At 46.6% G+C, this 19,082-nt stretch overlaps 2 protein-coding genes across 2 annotated transcripts in view; both read right to left on the bottom strand.

Annotated features, from left to right (window-relative positions):
• Positions 1-4,075, bottom strand: part of LOC123724558 (protein piccolo-like) — a 61,272-nt gene extending 57,197 nt beyond the window's left edge. The window contains exons 1-2 of the mRNA XM_045688730.1: positions 3,197-4,075; positions 2,224-3,141 (exon numbers count right to left, since the gene is read on the bottom strand). Of these exons, the coding sequence (XP_045544686.1) occupies positions 2,224-3,141; positions 3,197-4,075 (1,797 nt within the window). The remainder of the gene's footprint in view (positions 1-2,223; positions 3,142-3,196) is intronic.
• LOC123724557 (protein piccolo-like) lies at positions 4,075-18,752 on the bottom strand. Its single transcript, XM_045688729.1, has 5 exons — positions 16,836-18,752; positions 12,518-13,893; positions 11,968-12,343; positions 7,070-8,995; positions 4,075-4,149 (listed from the first exon to the last, which is right to left on the bottom strand). The coding sequence occupies exons 1-5, from the start codon at positions 18,750-18,752 to the stop codon at positions 4,075-4,077; spliced, it is 5,670 nt and encodes a 1,889-aa protein (XP_045544685.1).
• Between the last annotated feature and the right edge of the window lie 330 nt (positions 18,753-19,082).

The following is a 19,082-nucleotide window of genomic DNA, read 5'->3' as shown; positions in this document are numbered from 1 at the left end:
GTTTATTTTCAGCAAACTTAACATGTGTAAATATTTGTATGAACATAACAGGATTCAACAACTGAGACATAAACTGAAGAAGTTCCACAGACATGTGACTAACAGAAATGTAATAATGTGTCCCTGAACAAAGGGGGGGTCAAAATCAAAAGTAACAGTCAGTGTCTCGTGTGGCCACCAGCTGCATTAAGTACTGCAATGCATCTCCTCCTCATGGACTGCAACAGATTTGCCAGTTCTTGCTGTGAGATGTTACCACACTCTTCCACCAAGGCACCTGCAAGTTCCCGGACATTTCTGGGGGAATGGCCCTAGCCCTCACCCTCCAATCCAACAGGTCCCAGACGTGCTCAATGGGATTGAGATCCAGGATCTTCACTGGCCATTGCAGAACACTGACATTCCTGTCTTGCAGGAAATCACGCAAAGAACATGCAGTATGGCTGGAGGCATTGTCATGCTGGAGGGTCATGTCAGGATGAGCCTGCAGGAAGGGTACCACATGAGGGAGGAGGATGTCGTCCCTGTAACGCACATCGCTGAGATTGCCTGCAATGACAACAAGCTCAGTCCGATGATGCTGTGACACACCGCCCCAGGCCATGACGGACCCTCCACCTCCAAATCGATCCCGCTCCAGAGTACGGGCCTCGGTGTAATGCTCGTTCCTTCGACGATAAACGCCAAATCCGACCATCACCCCTGGTGAGACAAAACCGCGACTTCGTCAGTGAAGAGCACTTTTTGCCAGTCCTGTCTGGTCCAGCGACAGTGGGTTTGTGCCCATAGGCGACATTGTTGCCGGTGATGTCTGGTGAGGACCTGCCTTACAACAGGCCTACAAGCCCTCAGTCCAGCCTCTCTCAGAATATTGAGGACTGTCAGAGCGCTGATGGAGGGATTGTGCGTTCCTGGTGTAACTCGGGCAGTTGTTGTTGCCATCCTGTACCTGTCCCTCAGCTGTGATGTTCGGATATACCGATCCTGCGCAGGTGTTGTTACACGTGGTATGCCACTTGCGAGGATGATCAGCTGTCCGTCCTGTCTCCCTGTAGCGCTGTCTTAGGCATCTCACAGTACGGACATTGCAATTCATTGCCCTAGCCACATCTGCAGTCCTCATGCCTCCATGCAGCATGCCTAAGGCACGTTCACGCAGATGAGCAGGGACCCTGGGCATCTTTCTTTTGGTGTTTTTCAGAGTCAGTAGAAAGGCCTCTTTAGTGTCCTAAGTTTTTATAACTGTGACCTTAATTGCCTACCGCCTGTAAGCTGTTAGTGTATTAACGACCGTTCCACAGGTGCATGTTCATAAATTGTTTAAGGTTCATTGAACAAGCATGGGAAACAGTGTTAAACCCTTTACAATGAAGATCTGTGAAGTTATTTGGATTTTTACGAATTATCTTTGAAAGACAGGGTCCTGAAAAAGGACATTTCTTTTTTGCTGAGTTTAAATCTAAAATTGACCATACTGATTGTTTAAAGCAAAACAACCAAAACAAAGCTGGGCAGAGTGTGCAGTTTGAATAGGCTACTATCATTGCCTGGGGTTGTTTGGCATGCAAAATTACTTGTAGATCAATGACTGTCAACACAGTTACATGCAGTCCAACACTGAAGAAGAGAGGACGCATCAGTTGTTACAAGATAAGAGATATTTTCAGACAGTAGAAAGAATGTAATATGAGCAGAAAATGCTTGTGAACCGTGAATTCATAACTTTAGAATCTATTTTTTGAACGATGCATGCTACATTTGGATTGGTTTGGGGTCCGTGGACTGATGCGTTTCGGTGAATGTTACATCCCTAGCATATTCTGTAGAGTATGGGAGCCACGATGTACTCCAAACCCCTTCAGACAAAAGTCATGCACCTAACAATATGTTAAATGTGATCAGTAGCAGATGAACATGAATGTCAAAACCTTGCCAATATACTCAAAGACAATGCTGTCAGATTACAATTGGTTTCCAGGAAGATCATAAACCAACATTAGATATTTTTTAAGGAAAGACAATATTAATAACAAGAACTCCATCAAAGCATCTTGTTATCCTTTCTTACAACTCCCATGAAAGACAAGACTAGCGAATATAAACATTGTATATATATATATATATATATAGTTCGTATCATTAACCAATTGTTCTAAAAAAAAACCCACAACAGTTATTTTAGAGTAGCTAACTACTTTGATGAAACATATACTATTTACTTACAGTTTCATGTGGCATGGGGTTAAATCCACAGAGGTTGCAGACAGTGTTCTTGCATTCTGTGCAGGTGTTGTAGTTGGGAGGGTCCTTGGAGCCCTTGTTGAGTTCCACCTTGCAGAGTGGACAGGTAGATTGGCCTGCTTTGGGAGCTGGTTGGGAGGATGCTGCTCCCTTTGGAGGCGCTGATGGGGGTTTGTCCACTTTGGCATGTACTGATGGGGGGATATTGGCCTTCTGGGGTTGCGCTGCTTTCTTCTCCTCTGCTTTCTGAGCAGCAGGTAGTTTTGTCTCATTTGCAGGAGGCATCTTGGGAGAGGTCTGGGCCAGTGCAGATATCTTGGGGGAAGCTGGCGGTGTGGTGCGGGGCTCGTCCTGAACAACTGAGGTTATCAAAGTGGAGGCAGAGCTGAAAATGGAAGAGCCAAAGCCAAACATCTTCCCAGACACTGACTCTTCGGGCTTTGAGGAGGCAGACTGAGATTTGGGACCTCCAAAGCCAAATAAGCCTCCTGATTCCTGCTTGGGGGGTTGCTTTGTGGCTGGGAAGGCACTACTCTCCCTACGCCCAGGGATGGGCTGCTGTGGTGGTTTATGAGGTTCTGATGTTCTCCGGTTCTCCAGTGGAGCCTTCTGAGCAGGCACTGGGCTTGCCGGATTTTGAGTGTCTGCTGCTTTAGCAGCTTCAATTATTGATATATCAGGCTCTGATTTTGCAGCCTCTGCTGAGGGCTGCGGAGGCTGTCCTTGTTGTTGTAGAGTCTTCTGTTGTGGAGGTTGTTGGACTACTGTTGGAGTCGGTTTGTCCACTGACGTCTGGTCCTGCTGGCAAACCACTGTCGGGGATACCTCCTTCTTCTGTGACGAGCCTGGTGCTGGGGTCTCTTTCACTAAAGCAGGAGTCATAGACACCTTGGGGGGAAGCTGGAGGTGTGGTGCGGTGCTCATCCTGAACAGCTGAGGTGATCAAAGTGGATGCCGAGCTGAAGATAGAGGAGCCAAAGCCAAGCATCTTCCCAGACACTGAGTCTTCAGGCTTTGACTGAGCAGGCTGAGATTTAGCACCACCAAAGCCAAAGAAGCCTCCTGACTCCTGCTTGGTGGGCTGGGCCTGTGGTGGTGGTACAGATTTTGCATGAGAGGCTCCACCTTTTGGAAGCTGTTGTTGAGGCTTCCCGGGCTCTCCTTTCTGTGTCCCTGCTAGAGGCTGAGGTTGTTGCTCTTGTTGTTGTGGAGTCTCTTGGTGTGGAGGATGTTGGACAGGGGTTGGAGTTGATTTGTCCACTGGCGTTTTGTCCTGCTGTGAAGCCACTGCCGGAAATACCTCCTTCTGTGGTGACCCTGGTGCTAGGTTCTTCTTCTCTTTCTCTGAAGCAGGAGTCATTGGCTCCTTTAGGGGAGCAGTTTCGAGGTCTGGCATTGGAGCTTGCTGGGGCTGTACTTGTTGTGATGCCTTTGTAGCAGGAGTTTGCTTTTCTTGCTGCTGTACAGTTGCAACAGCTCCACTGGTTTTGGGTGTGGCTGGAATTGGTTGGTCCACTGGTTTCTGTACAATTCTAGGTTCTTCATTCTCCTTCTCAGCCACAGCAGGTGAAGCCTGTTTATTTTGTGTGGATCCTAGTGGTGGGGTCTCCTCCTTTTTGTCTGCATTTGGTGCTGGGGTACCAGCGGGAATTGGTGTCTCCTGAGGCACACTGGGTGTAGTGATCTCTTTTTGGCCAGCCGCAGGTACAGGGATCTCCTCCTTCTGGGGTTTAGCTGGAGCTGGGGTCGGCTTTTGAGATGCAGCAGGTGTGACATTCTCCTTTTGAAGTGCAACAGGTGTAGAGACTATGCTGGGCAAGGGTTGGGATTTCATCATGGGAGGTCCTGGGGTTCCATTGCTCCAAGTGCTCTCTGCATCTGGCAGGTCAGACAGAGCCATTCCTTTACCTGAAATAAAATAACAGTGTTGATAAAAAATAACTAAAAATAATATAACTAAAAATAATATTAATATAAATAATATATCTCATCTTAGTTGCTATTTAAACACTGCATACTACATGTGACATACATACAAAATAACTGTCTTATGCTCTACATCTGTGTGTGTGTGTGTGTGTGTGTGTGTGTGTGTGTGTGTGTGTGTGTGTGTGTGTGTGTGTGTGTTGTTTGTGTGAGAGTGTGTGTGTGCGTGCGAGTGTTTTTAAATTCTGTATATCTATGTTGTATGTACTATCTAGGCACCTGACCTGAGCCATAAGTGAGACTAGGCATCTACCACCCCACTACCACTATCAGCGGGGCAATGAAGCATATGTTGTTTGTCCCTCCACTTTGGTTCTGAAATCACCATCACCCACTGATTAACTTGTAATTTTTGCAGATTAAGTGTGTGAGCTAGTATTGTATTAATATTGACTGTAAAAAATTGCTGTTGCAAAGCCAATGAATATGTAGCACAACTTTGGATTTCATCCCTATCTCAAAACCAGATGGTTTTGACCGTTTGAAAGTTTTTACTGAGTAAGCTTCTCCTCGCGCTTCGGGCATGCCTCGCAAAAGGGATTGGTGGCCTCGTTATGAAATGATCAACTTTACCATGTAAACTCAGCAAAACAAGAAACGTCCTCTCACTGTCAACTGCGTTTATTTTCAGCAAACTTAACATGTGTAAATATTTGTATGAACATAACAGGATTCAACAACTGAGACATAAACTGAACAAGTTCCACAGACATGTGACTAACATAAATGTAATAATGTGTCCCTGAACAAAGGGGGGTCAAAATCAAAAGTAACAGTCAGTGTCTCGTGTGGCCACCAGCTGCATTAAGTACTGCAATGCATCTCCTCCTCATGGACTGCAACAGATTTGCCAGTTCTTGCTGTGAGATGTTACCACACTCTTCCACCAAGGCACCTGCAAGTTCCCGGACATTTCTGGGGAGAATGGCCCTAGCCCTCACCCTCCAATCCAACAGGTCCCAGACGTGCTCAATGGGATTGAGATCCAGGATCTTCACTGGCCATTGCAGAACACTGACATTCCTGTCTTGCAGGAAATCACGCAAAGAACATGCAGTATGGCTGGAGGCATTGTCATGCTGGAGGGTCATGTCAGGATGAGCCTGCAGGAAGGGTACCACATGAGGGAGGAGGATGTCGTCCCTGTAACGCACATCGCTGAGATTGCCTGCAATGACAACAAGCTCAGTCCGATGATGCTGTGACACACCGCCCCAGGCCATGACGGACCCTCCACCTCCAAATCGATCCCGCTCCAGAGTACGGGCCTCGGTGTAATGCTCGTTCCTTCGACGATAAACGCAAATCCGACCATCACCCCTGGTGAGACAAAACCGCGACTCGTCAGTGAAGAGCACTTTTTGCCAGTCCTGTCTGGTCCAGCGACAGTGGGTTTGTGCCCATAGGCGACATTGTTGCCGGTGATGTCTGGTGAGGACCTGCCTTACAACAGGCCTACAAGCCCTCAGTCCAGCCTCTCTCAGAATATTGAGGACTGTCAGAGCGCTGATGGAGGGATTGTGCGTTCCTGGTGTAACTCGGGCAGTTGTTGTTGCCATCCTGTACCTGTCCCTCAGCTGTGATGTTCGGATATACCGATCCTGCGCAGGTGTTGTTACACGTGGTATGCCACTTGCGAGGATGATCAGCTGTCCGTCCTGTCTCCCTGTAGCGCTGTCTTAGGCATCTCACAGTACGGACATTGCAATTCATTGCCCTAGCCACATCTGCAGTCCTCATGCCTCCATGCAGCATGCCTAAGGCACGTTCACGCAGATGAGCAGGGACCCTGGGCATCTTTCTTTTGGTGTTTTTCAGAGTCAGTAGAAAGGCCTCTTTAGTGTCCTAAGCTTTTATAACTGTGACCTTAATTGCCTACCGCCTGTAAGCTGTTAGTGTATTAACGACCGTTCCACAGGTGCATGTTCATAAATTGTTTAAGGTTCATTGAACAAGCATGGGAAACAGTGTTAAACCCTTTACAATGAAGATCTGTGAAGTTATTTGGATTTTTACGAATTATCTTTGAAAGACAGGGTCCTGAAAAAGGGACATTTCTTTTTTGCTGAGTTTAAATCTAAAAATGACCATACTGATTGTTTAAAGCAAAACAACCAAAACAAAGCTGGGCAGAGTGTGCAGTTTGAATAGGCTACTATCATTGCCTGGGGTTGTTTGGCATGCAAAATTACTTGTAGATCAATGACTGTCAACACAGTTACATGCAGTCCAACACTGAAGAAGAGAGGACGCATCAGTTGTTACAAGATAAGAGATATTTTCAGACAGTAGAAAGAATGTAATATGAGCAGAAAATGCTTGTGAACCGTGATTCATAACTTTACAATCTATTTTTTGAACGATGCATGCTACATTTGGATTGGTTTGGGGTCCGTGGACTGATGCGTTTCGGTGAATGTTACATCCCTAGCATATTCTGTAGAGTATGGGAGCCACGATGTACTCCAAACCCCTTCAGACAAAAGTCATGCACCTAACAATATGTTAAATGTGATCAGTAGCAGATGAACATGAATGTCAAAACCTTGCCAAGATACTCAAAGACAATGCTGTCAGATTACAATTGGTTTCCAGGAAGATCATAAACCAACATTAGATATTTTTTAAGGAAAGACAATATTAATAACAAGAACTCCATCAAAGCATCTTGTTATCCTTTCTTACAACTCCCATGAAAGACAAGACTAGCGAATATAAACATTGTATATATATATATATATATATATAGTTCGTATCATTAACCAATTGTTCTAAAAAAAAACCCACAACAGTTATTTTAGAGTAGCTAACTACTTTGATGAAACATATACTATTTACTTACAGTTTCATGTGGCATGGGGTTAAATCCACAGAGGTTGCAGACAGTGTTCTTGCATTCTGTGCAGGTGTTGTAGTTGGGAGGGTCCTTGGAGCCCTTGTTGAGTTCCACCTTGCAGAGTGGACAGGTAGATTGGCCTGCTTTGGGAGCTGGTTGGGAGGATGCTGCTCCCTTTGGAGGCGCTGATGGGGGTTTGTCCACTTTGGCATGTACTGATGGGGGGATATTGGCCTTCTGGGGTTGCGCTGCTTTCTTCTCCTCTGCTTTCTGAGCAGCAGGTAGTTTTGTCTCGTTTGCAGGAGGCATCTTGGGAGAGGTCTGGGCCAGTGCAGATATCTTGGGGGAAGCTGGCGGTGTGGTGCGGGGCTCGTCCTGAACAACTGAGGTTATCAAAGTGGAGGCAGAGCTGAAAATGGAAGAGCCAAAGCCAAACATCTTCCCAGACACTGACTCTTCGGGCTTTGAGGAGGCAGACTGAGATTTGGGACCTCCAAAGCCAAATAAGCCTCCTGATTCCTGCTTGGGGGGTTGCTTTGTGGCTGGGAAGGCACTACTCTCCCTACGCCCAGGGATGGGCTGCTGTGGTGGTTTATGAGGTTCTGATGTTCTCCGGTTCTCCAGTGGAGCCTTCTGAGCAGGCACTGGGCTTGCCGGATTTTGAGTGTCTGCTGCTTTAGCAGCTTCAATTATTGATATATCAGGCTCTGATTTTGCAGCCTCTGCTGAGGGCTGCGGAGGCTGTCCTTGTTGTTGTAGAGTCTTCTGTTGTGGAGGTTGTTGGACTACTGTTGGAGTCGGTTTGTCCACTGACGTCTGGTCCTGCTGGCAAACCACTGTCGGGGATACCTCCTTCTTCTGTGACGAGCCTGGTGCTGGGGTCTCTTTCACTAAAGCAGGAGTCATAGACACCTTGGGGGAAGCTGGAGGTGTGGTGCGGTGCTCATCCTGAACAGCTGAGGTGATCAAAGTGGATGCCGAGCTGAAGATAGAGGAGCCAAAGCCAAGCATCTTCCCAGACACTGAGTCTTCAGGCTTTGACTGAGCAGGCTGAGATTTAGCACCACCAAAGCCAAAGAAGCCTCCTGACTCCTGCTTGGTGGGCTGGGCCTGTGGTGGTGGTACAGATTTTGCATGAGAGGCTCCACCTTTTGGAAGCTGTTGTTGAGGCTTCCCGGGCTCTCCTTTCGGTGTCCCTGCTAGAGGCTGAGGTTGTTGCTCTTGTTGTTGTGGAGTCTCTTGGTGTGGAGGATGTTGGACAGGGGTTGGAGTTGATTTGTCCACTGGCGTTTTGTCCTGCTGTGAAGCCACTGCCGGAAATACCTCCTTCTGTGGTGACCCTGGTGCTAGGTTCTTCTTCTCTTTCTCTGAAGCAGGAGTCATTGGCTCCTTTAGGGGAGCAGTTTCGAGGTCTGGCATTGGAGCTTGCTGGGGCTGTACTTGTTGTGATGCCTTTGTAGCAGGAGTTTGCTTTTCTTGCTGCTGTACAGTTGCAACAGCTCCACTGGTTTTGGGTGTGGCTGGAATTGGTTGGTCCACTGGTTTCTGTACAATTCTAGGTTCTTCATTCTCCTTCTCAGCCACAGCAGGTGAAGCCTGTTTATTTTGTGTGGATCCTAGTGGTGGGGTCTCCTCCTTTTTGTCTGCATTTGGTGCTGGGGTACCAGCGGGAATTGGTGTCTCCTGAGGCACACTGGGTGTAGTGATCTCTTTTTGGCCAGCCGCAGGTACAGGGATCTCCTCCTTCTGGGGTTTAGCTGGAGCTGGGGTCGGCTTTTGAGATGCAGCAGGTGTGACATTCTCCTTTTGAAGTGCAACAGGTGTAGAGACTATGCTGGGCAAGGGTTGGGATTTCATCATGGGAGGTCCTGGGGGTTCCATTGCTCCAAGTGCTCTCTGCATCTGGCAGGTCAGACAGAGCCATTCCTTTACCTGAAATAAAATAACAGTGTTGATAAAAATAACTAAAAATAATATAACTAAAAATAATATTAATATAAATAATATATCTCATCTTAGTTGCTATTTAAACACTGCATACTACATGTGACATACATACAAAATAACTGTCTTATGCTCTACATCTGTGTGTGTGTGTGTGTGTGTGTGTGTGTGTGTGTGTGTGTGTGTGTGTGTGTGTGTGTGTGTGTGTGTGTGTGTGTGTGTTTGTGTGAGAGTGTGTGTGTGCGTGCGAGTGTTTTTAAATTCTGTATATCTATGTTGTATGTACTATCTAGGCACCTGACCTGAGCCATAAGGGAGACTAGGCATCTACCACCCCACTACCACTATCAGCGGGGCAATGAAGCATATGTTGTTTGTCCCTCCACTTTGGTTCTGAAATCACCATCACCCACTGATTAACTTGTAATTTTTGCAGATTAAGTGTGTGAGCTAGTATTGTATTAATATTGACTGTAAAAATTGCTGTTGCAAAGCCAATGAATATGTAGCACAACTTTGGATTTCATCCCTATCTCAAAACCAGATGGTTTTGACCGTTTGAAAGTTTTTACTGAGTAAGCTTCTCCTCGCGCTCGGGCATGCCTCGCAAAAGGGATTGGTGGCCTCGTTATGAAATGATCAACTTTACCATGTAAACTCAGCAAAACAAGAAACGTCCTCTCACTGTCAACTGCGTTTATTTTCAGCAAACTTAACATGTGTAAATATTTGTATGAACATAACAGGATTCAACAACTGAGACATAAACTGAACAAGTTCCACAGACATGTGACTAACAGAAATGTAATAATGTGTCCCTGAACAAAGGGGGGGTCAAAATCAAAAGTAACAGTCAGTGTCTCGTGTGGCCACCAGCTGCATTAAGTACTGCAATGCATCTCCTCCTCATGGACTGCAACAGATTTGCCAGTTCTTGCTGTGAGATGTTACCACACTCTTCCACCAAGGCACCTGCAAGTTCCCGGACATTTCTGGGGAGAATGGCCCTAGCCCTCACCCTCCAATCCAACAGGTCCCAGACGTGCTCAATGGGATTGAGATCCAGGATCTTCACTGGCCATTGCAGAACACTGACATTCCTGTCTTGCAGGAAATCACGCAAAGAACATGCAGTATGGCTGGAGGCATTGTCATGCTGGAGGGTCATGTCAGGATGAGCCTGCAGGAAGGGTACCACATGAGGGAGGAGGATGTCGTCCCTGTAACGCACATCGCTGAGATTGCCTGCAATGACAACAAGCTCAGTCCGATGATGCTGTGACACACCGCCCCAGGCCATGACGGACCCTCCACCTCCAAATCGATCCCGCTCCAGAGTACGGGCCTCGGTGTAATGCTCGTTCCTTCGACGATAAACGCAAATCCGACCATCACCCCTGGTGAGACAAAACCGCGACTCGTCAGTGAAGAGCACTTTTTGCCAGTCCTGTCTGGTCCAGCGACAGTGGGTTTGTGCCCATAGGCGACATTGTTGCCGGTGATGTCTGGTGAGGACCTGCCTTACAACAGGCCTACAAGCCCTCAGTCCAGCCTCTCTCAGAATATTGAGGACTGTCAGAGCGCTGATGGAGGGATTGTGCGTTCCTGGTGTAACTCGGGCAGTTGTTGTTGCCATCCTGTACCTGTCCCTCAGCTGTGATGTTCGGATATACCGATCCTGCGCAGGTGTTGTTACACGTGGTATGCCACTTGCGAGGATGATCAGCTGTCCGTCCTGTCTCCCTGTAGCGCTGTCTTAGGCATCTCACAGTACGGACATTGCAATTCATTGCCCTAGCCACATCTGCAGTCCTCATGCCTCCATGCAGCATGCCTAAGGCACGTTCACGCAGATGAGCAGGGACCCTGGGCATCTTTCTTTTGGTGTTTTTCAGAGTCAGTAGAAAGGCCTCTTTAGTGTCCTAAGTTTTTATAACTGTGACCTTAATTGCCTACCGCCTGTAAGCTGTTAGTGTATTAACGACCGTTCCACAGGTGCATGTTCATAAATTGTTTAAGGTTCATTGAACAAGCATGGGAAACAGTGTTAAACCCTTTACAATGAAGATCTGTGAAGTTATTTGGATTTTTACGAATTATCTTTGAAAGACAGGGTCCTGAAAAAGGGACATTTCTTTTTTGCTGAGTTTAAATCTAAAAATGACCATACTGATTGTTTAAAGCAAAACAACCAAAACAAAGCTGGGCAGAGTGTGCAGTTTGAATAGGCTACTATCATTGCCTGGGGTTGTTTGGCATGCAAAATTACTTGTAGATCAATGACTGTCAACACAGTTACATGCAGTCCAACACTGAAGAAGAGAGGACGCATCAGTTGTTACAAGATAAGAGATATTTTCAGACAGTAGAAAGAATGTAATATGAGCAGAAAATGCTTGTGAACCGTGAATTCATAACTTTAGAATCTATTTTTGAACGATGCATGCTACATTTGGATTGGTTTGGGGTCCGTGGACTGATGCGTTTCGGTGAATGTTACATCCCTAGCATATTCTGTAGAGTATGGGAGCCACGATGTACTCCAAACCCCTTCAGACAAAAGTCATGCACCTAACAATATGTTAAATGTGATCAGTAGCAGATGAACATGAATGTCAAAACCTTGCCAAGATACTCAAAGACAATGCTGTCAGATTACAATTGGTTTCCAGGAAGATCATAAACCAACATTAGATATTTTTTAAGGAAAGACAATATTAATAACAAGAACTCCATCAAAGCATCTTGTTATCCTTTCTTACAACTCCGATGAAAGACAAGACTAGCGAATATAAACATTGTATATATATATATATATATATATATATATATATATATATATATATATATATATATATATATATATAGTTCGTATCATTAACCAATTGTTCTAAAAAAAAAACACAACAGTTATTTTAGAGTAGCTAACTACTTTGATGAAACATATACTATTTACTTACAGTTTCATGTGGCATGGGGTTAAATCCACAGAGGTTGCAGACAGTGTTCTTGCATTCTGTGCAGGTGTTGTAGTTGGGAGGGTCCTTGGAGCCCTTGTTGAGTTCCACCTTGCAGAGTGGACAGGTAGATTGGCCTGCTTTGGGAGCTGGTTGGGAGGATGCTGCTCCCTTTGGAGGCGCTGATGGGGGTTTGTCCACTTTGGCATGTACTGATGGGGGGATATTGGCCTTCTGGGGTTGCGCTGCTTTCTTCTCCTCTGCTTTCTGAGCAGCAGGTAGTTTTGTCTCGTTTGCAGGAGGCATCTTGGGAGAGGTCTGGGCCAGTGCAGATATCTTGGGGAAGCTGGCGGTGTGGTGCGGGGCTCGTCCTGAACAACTGAGGTTATCAAAGTGGAGGCAGAGCTGAAAATGGAAGAGCCAAAGCCAAACATCTTCCCAGACACTGACTCTTCGGGCTTTGAGGAGGCAGACTGAGATTTGGGACCTCCAAAGCCAAATAAGCCTCCTGATTCCTGCTTGGGGGGTTGCTTTGTGGCTGGGAAGGCACTACTCTCCCCTACGCCCAGGGATGGGCTGCTGTGGTGGTTTATGAGGTTCTGATGTTCTCCGGTTCTCCAGTGGAGCCTTCTGAGCAGGCACTGGGCTTGCCGGATTTTGAGTGTCTGCTGCTTTAGCAGCTTCAATTATTGATATATCAGGCTCTGATTTTGCAGCCTCTGCTGAGGGCTGCGGAGGCTGTCCTTGTTGTTGTAGAGTCTTCTGTTGTGGAGGTTGTTGGACTACTGTTGGAGTCGGTTTGTCCACTGACTTCTGGTCCTGCTGGCAAACCACTGTCGGGGATACCTCCTTCTTCTGTGACGAGCCTGGTGCTGGGGTCTCTTTCACTAAAGCAGGAGTCATAGACACCTTGGGGGAAGCTGGAGGTGTGGTGCGGTGCTCATCCTGAACAGCTGAGGTGATCAAAGTGGATGCCGAGCTGAAGATAGAGGAGCCAAAGCCAAGCATCTTCCCAGACACTGAGTCTTCAGGCTTTGACTGAGCAGGCTGAGATTTAGCACCACCAAAGCCAAAGAAGCCTCCTGACTCCTGCTTGGTGGGCTGGGCCTGTGGTGGTGGTACAGATTTTGCATGAGAGGCTCCACCTTTTGGAAGCTGTTGTTGAGGCTTCCCGGGCTCTCCTTTCGGTGTCCCTGCTAGAGGCTGAGGTTGTTGCTCTTGTTGTTGTGGAGTCTCTTGGTGTGGAGGATGTTGGACAGGGGTTGGAGTTGATTTGTCCACTGGCGTTTTGTCCTGCTGTGAAGCCACTGCCGGAAATACCTCCTTCTGTGGTGACCCTGGTGCTAGGTTCTTCTTCTCTTTCTCTGAAGCAGGAGTCATTGGCTCCTTTAGGGGAGCAGTTTCGAGGTCTGGCATTGGAGCTTGCTGGGGCTGTACTTGTTGTGATGCCTTTGTAGCAGGAGTTTGCTTTTCTTGCTGCTGTACAGTTGCAACAGCTCCACTGGTTTTGGGTGTGGCTGGAATTGGTTGGTCCACTGGTTTCTGTACAATTCTAGGTTCTTCATTCTCCTTCTCAGCCACAGCAGGTGAAGCCTGTTTATTTTGTGTGGATCCTAGTGGTGGGGTCTCCTCCTTTTTGTCTGCATTTGGTGCTGGGGTACCAGCGGGAATTGGTGTCTCCTGAGGCACACTGGGTGTAGTGATCTCTTTTTGGCCAGCCGCAGGTACAGGGATCTCCTCCTTCTGGGGTTTAGCTGGAGCTGGGGTCGGCTTTTGAGATGCAGCAGGTGTGACATTCTCCTTTTGAAGTGCAACAGGTGTAGAGACTATGCTGGGCAAGGGTTGGGATTTCATCATGGGAGGTCCTGGGGGTTCCATTGCTCCAAGTGCTCTCTGCATCTGGCAGGTCAGACAGAGCCATTCCTTTACCTGAAATAAAATAACAGTGTTGATAAAAAATAACTAAAAATAATATAACTAAAAATAATATTAATATAAATAATATATCTCATCTTAGTTGCTATTTAAACACTGCATACTACATGTGACATACATACAAAATAACTGTCTTATGCTCTACATCTGTGTGTGTGTGTGTGTGTGTGTGTGTGTGTGTGTGTGTGTGTGTGTGTGTGTGTGTGTGTGTGTGTGTGTGTGTGTGTGGGTGTGTGTGTGCGTGCGAGTGTTTTTAAATTCTGTATATCTATGTTGTATGTACTATCTAGGCACCTGACCTGAGCCATAAGGGAGACTAGGCATCTACCACCCCACTACCACTATCAGCGGGGCAATGAAGCATATGTTGTTTGTCCCTCCACTTTGGTTCTGAAATCACCATCACCCACTGATTAACTTGTAATTTTTGCAGATTAAGTGTGTGAGCTAGTATTGTATTAATATTGACTGTAAAAAATTGCTGTTGCAAAGCCAATGAATATGTAGCACAACTTTGGATTTCATCCCTATCTCAAAACCAGATGGTTTTGACCGTTTGAAAGTTTTTACTGAGTAAGCTTCTCCTCGCGCTTCGGGCATGCCTCGCAAAAGGGATTGGTGGCCTCGTTATGAAATGATCAACTTTACCATGTAAACTCAGCAAAACAAGAAACGTCCTCTCACTGTCAACTGCGTTTATTTTCAGCAAACTTAACATGTGTAAATATTTGTATGAACATAACAGGATTCAACAACTGAGACATAAACTGAACAAGTTCCACAGACATGTGACTAACAGAAATGTAATAATGTGTCCCTGAACAAAGGGGGGGTCAAAATCAAAAGTAAAAGTCAGTGTCTCGTGTGGCCACCAGCTGCATTAAGTACTGCAATGCATCTCCTCCTCATGGACTGCAACAGATTTGCCAGTTCTTGCTGTGAGATGTTACCACACTCTTCCACCAAGGCACCTGCAAGTTCCCGGACATTTCTGGGGAGAATGGCCCTAGCCCTCACCCTCCAATCCAACAGGTCCCAGACGTGCTCAATGGGATTGAGATCCAGGATCTTCACTGGCCATTGCAGAACACTGACATTCCTGTCTTGCAGGAAATCACGCAAAGAACATGCAGTATGGCTGGAGGCATTGTCATGCTGGAGGGTCATGTCAGGATGAGCCTGCAGGAAGGGTACCACATGAGGGAGGAGGATGTCGTCCCTGTAACGCACATCGCTGAGATTGCCTGCAATGACAACAAGCTCAGTCCGATGATGCTGTGACACACCGCCCCAGGCCATGACGGACCCTCCACCTCCAAATCGATCCCGCTCCAGAGTACGGGCCTCGGTGTAATGCTCGTTCCTTCGACGATAAACGCAAATCCGACCATCACCCCTGGTGAGACAAAACCGCGACTCGTCAGTGAAGAGCACTTTTTGCCAATCCTGTCTGGTCCAGCGACAGTGGGTTTGTGCCCATAGGCGACATTGTTGCCGGTGATGTCTGGTGAGGACCTGCCTTACAACAGGCCTACAAGCCCTCAGTCCAGCCTCTCTCAGAATATTGAGGACTGTCAGAGCGCTGATGGAGGGATTGTGCGTTCCTGGTGTAACTCGGGCAGTTGTTGTTGCCATCCTGTACCTGTCCCTCAGCTGTGATGTTCGGATATACCGATCCTGCGCAGGTGTTGTTACACGTGGTATGCCACTTGCGAGGATGATCAGCTGTCCGTCCTGTCTCCCTGTAGCTCTGTCTTAGGCATCTCACAGTACGGACATTGCAATTCATTGCCCTAGCCACATCTGCAGTCCTCATGCCTCCATGCAGCATGCCTAAGGCACGTTCACGCAGATGAGCAGGGACCCTGGGCATCTTTCTTTTGGTGTTTTTCAGAGTCAGTAGAAAGGCCTCTTTAGTGTCCTAAGTTTTTATAACTGTGACCTTAATTGCCTACCGCCTGTAAGCTGTTAGTGTATTAACGACCGTTCCACAGGTGCATGTTCATAAATTGTTTAAGGTTCATTGAACAAGCATGGGAAACAGTGTTAAACCCTTTACAATGAAGATCTGTGAAGTTATTTGGATTTTTACGAATTATCTTTGAAAGACAGGGTCCTGAAAAAGGGACATTTCTTTTTTGCTGAGTTTAAATCTAAAAATGACCATACTGATTGTTTAAAGCAAAACAACCAAAACAAAGCTGGGCAGAGTGTGCAGTTTGAATAGGCTACTATCATTGCCTGGGGTTGTTTGGCATGCAAAATTACTTGTAGATCAATGACTGTCAACACAGTTACATGCAGTCCAACACTGAAGAAGAGAGGACGCATCAGTTGTTACAAGATAAGAGATATTTTCAGACAGTAGAAAGAATGTAATATGAGCAGAAAATGCTTGTGAACCGTGAATTCATAACTTTAGAATCTATTTTTGAACGATGCATGCTACATTTGGATTGGTTTGGGGTCCGTGGACTGATGCGTTTCGGTGAATGTTACATCCCTAGCATATTCTGTAGAGTATGGGAGCCACGATGTACTCCAAACCCCTTCAGACAAAAGTCATGCACCTAACAATATGTTAAATGTGATCAGTAGCAGATGAACATGAATGTCAAAACCTTGCCAAGATACTCAAAGACAATGCTGTCAGATTACAATTGGTTTCCAGGAAGATCATAAACCAACATTAGATATTTTTTAAGGAAAGACAATATTAATAACAAGAACTCCATCAAAGCATCTTGTTATCCTTTCTTACAACTCCCATGAAAGACAAGACTAGCGAATATAAACATTGTATATATATATATATATATATATATATATATATATATATATAGTTCGTATCATTAACCAATTGTTCTAAAAAAAAAACCACAACAGTTATTTTAGAGTAGCTAACTACTTTGATGAAACATATACTATTTACTTACAGTTTCATGTGGCATGGGGTTAAATCCACAGAGGTTGCAGACAGTGTTCTTGCATTCTGTGCAGGTGTTGTAGTTGGGAGGGTCCTTGGAGCCCTTGTTGAGTTCCACCTTGCAGAGTGGACAGGTAGATTGGCCTGCTTTGGGAGCTGGTTGGGAGGATGCTGCTCCCATTGGAGGCTCTGATGGGGGTTTGTCCACTTTGGCATGTACTGATGGGGGGATATTGGCCTTCTGGGGTTGCGCTGCTTTCTTCTCCTCTGCTTTCTGAGCAGCAGGTAGTTTTGTCTCGTTTGCAGGAGGCATCTTGGGAGAGGTCTGGGCCAGTGCAGATATCTTGGGGGAAGCTGGCGGTGTGGTGCGGGGCTCGTCCTGAACAACTGAGGTTATCAAAGTGGAGGCAGAGCTGAAAATGGAAGAGCCAAAGCCAAACATCTTCCCAGACACTGACTCTTCGGGCTTTGAGGAGGCAGACTGAGATTTGGGACCTCCAAAGCCAAATAAGCCTCCTGATTCCTGCTTGGGGGGTTGCTTTGTGGCTGGGAAGGCACTACTCTCCCTACGCCCAGGGATGGGCTGCTGTGGTGGTTTATGAGGTTCTGATGTTCTCCGGTTCTCCAGTGGAGCCTTCTGAGCAGGCACTGGGCTTGCCGGATTTTGAGTGTCTGCTGCTTTAGCAGCTTCAATTATTGATATATCAGGCTCTGATTTTGCAGCCTCTGCTGAGGGCTGCGGAGGCTGTCCTTGTTGTTGTAGAGTCTTCTGTTGTGGAGGTTGTTGGACTACTGTTGGAGTCGGTTTGTCCACTGACTTCTGGTCCTGCTGGCAAACCACTGTCGGGGATACCTCCTTCTTCTGTGACGAGCCTGGTGCTGGGGTCTCTTTCACTAAAGCAGGAGTCATAGACACCTTGGGGGAAGCTGGAGGTGTGGTGCGGTGCTCATCCTGAACAGCTGAGGTGATCAAAGTGGATGCCGAGCTGAAGATAGAGGAGCCAAAGCCAAGCATCTTCCCAGACACTGAGTCTTCAGGCTTTGACTGAGCAGGCTGAGATTTAGCACCACCAAAGCCAAAGAAGCCTCCTGACTCCTGCTTGGTGGGCTGGGCCTGTGGTGGTGGTACAGATTTTGCATGAGAGGCTCCACCTTTTGGAAGCTGTTGTTGAGGCTTCCCGGGCTCTCCTTTCGGTGTCCCTGCTAGAGGCTGAGGTTGTTGCTCTTGTTGTTGTGGAGTCTCTTGGTGTGGAGGATGTTGGACAGGGGTTGGAGTTGATTTGTCCACTGGCGTTTTGTCCTGCTGTGAAGCCACTGCCGGAAATACCTCCTTCTGTGGTGACCCTGGTGCTAGGTTCTTCTTCTCTTTCTCTGAAGCAGGAGTCATTGGCTCCTTTAGGGGAGCAGTTTCGAGGTCTGGCATTGGAGCTTGCTGGGGCTGTACTTGTTGTGATGCCTTTGTAGCAGGAGTTTGCTTTTCTTGCTGCTGTACAGTTGCAACAGCTCCACTGGTTTTGGGTGTGGCTGGAATTGGTTGGTCCACTGGTTTCTGTACAATTCTAGGTTCTTCATTCTCCTTCTCAGCCACAGCAGGTGAAGCCTGTTTATTTTGTGTGGATCCTAGTGGTGGGGTCTCCTCCTTTTTGTCTGCATTTGGTGCTGGGGTACCAGCGGGAATTGGTGTCTCCTGAGGCACACTGGGTGTAGTGATCTCTTTTTGGCCAGCCGCAGGTACAGGGATCTCCTCCTTCTGGGGTTTAGCTGGAGCTGGGGTCGGCTTTTGAGATGCAGCAGGTGTGACATTCTCCTTTTGAAGTGCAACAGGTGTAGAGACTATGCTGGGCAAGGGTTGGGATTTCATCATGGGAGGTCCTGGGGTTCCATTGCTCCAAGTGCTCTCTGCATCTGGCAGGTCAGACAGAGCCATTCCTTTACCTGAAATAAAATAACAGTGTTGATAAAAAATAACTAAAAATAATATAACTAAAAATAATATTAATATAAATAATATATCTCATCTTAGTTGCTATTTAAACACTGCATACTACATGTGACATACATACAAAATAACTGTCTTATGCTCTACATCTGTGTGTGTGTGTGTGTGTGTGTGTGTGTGTGTGTGTGTGTGTGTGTGTGTGTGTGTGTGTGTGTGTGTGTGTGTGTGTGTGTGTGTGTCGTGCGAGTGTTTTTAAATTCTGTATATCTATGTTGTATGTACTATCTAGGCACCTGACCTGAGCCATAAGGGAGACTA

The sequence above is a fragment of the Salmo salar genome, chromosome ssa10, assembly GCF_905237065.1.
Source record: "Salmo salar chromosome ssa10, Ssal_v3.1, whole genome shotgun sequence".
NCBI lineage: Eukaryota > Metazoa > Chordata > Actinopteri > Salmoniformes > Salmonidae > Salmo > Salmo salar.
This window is presented reverse-complemented; position numbering and strand designations above follow the sequence as displayed.

Coding starts and splice junctions, on each gene's coding strand:
- LOC123724557 (XM_045688729.1), bottom strand. CDS start 18,752: ATGGCTCTGTCTGACCTGCCAGATGCAGAGAGCACTTGGAGCAATGGA. Junction 8,996..11,967: donor ACCCCATGCCACATGAAACT/GTAAGTAAATAG, acceptor ATTTTATTTCAG/GTAAAGGAATGGCTCTGTCT. Junction 4,150..7,069: donor ACCCCATGCCACATGAAACT/GTAAGTAAATAG, acceptor ATTTTATTTCAG/GTAAAGGAATGGCTCTGTCT.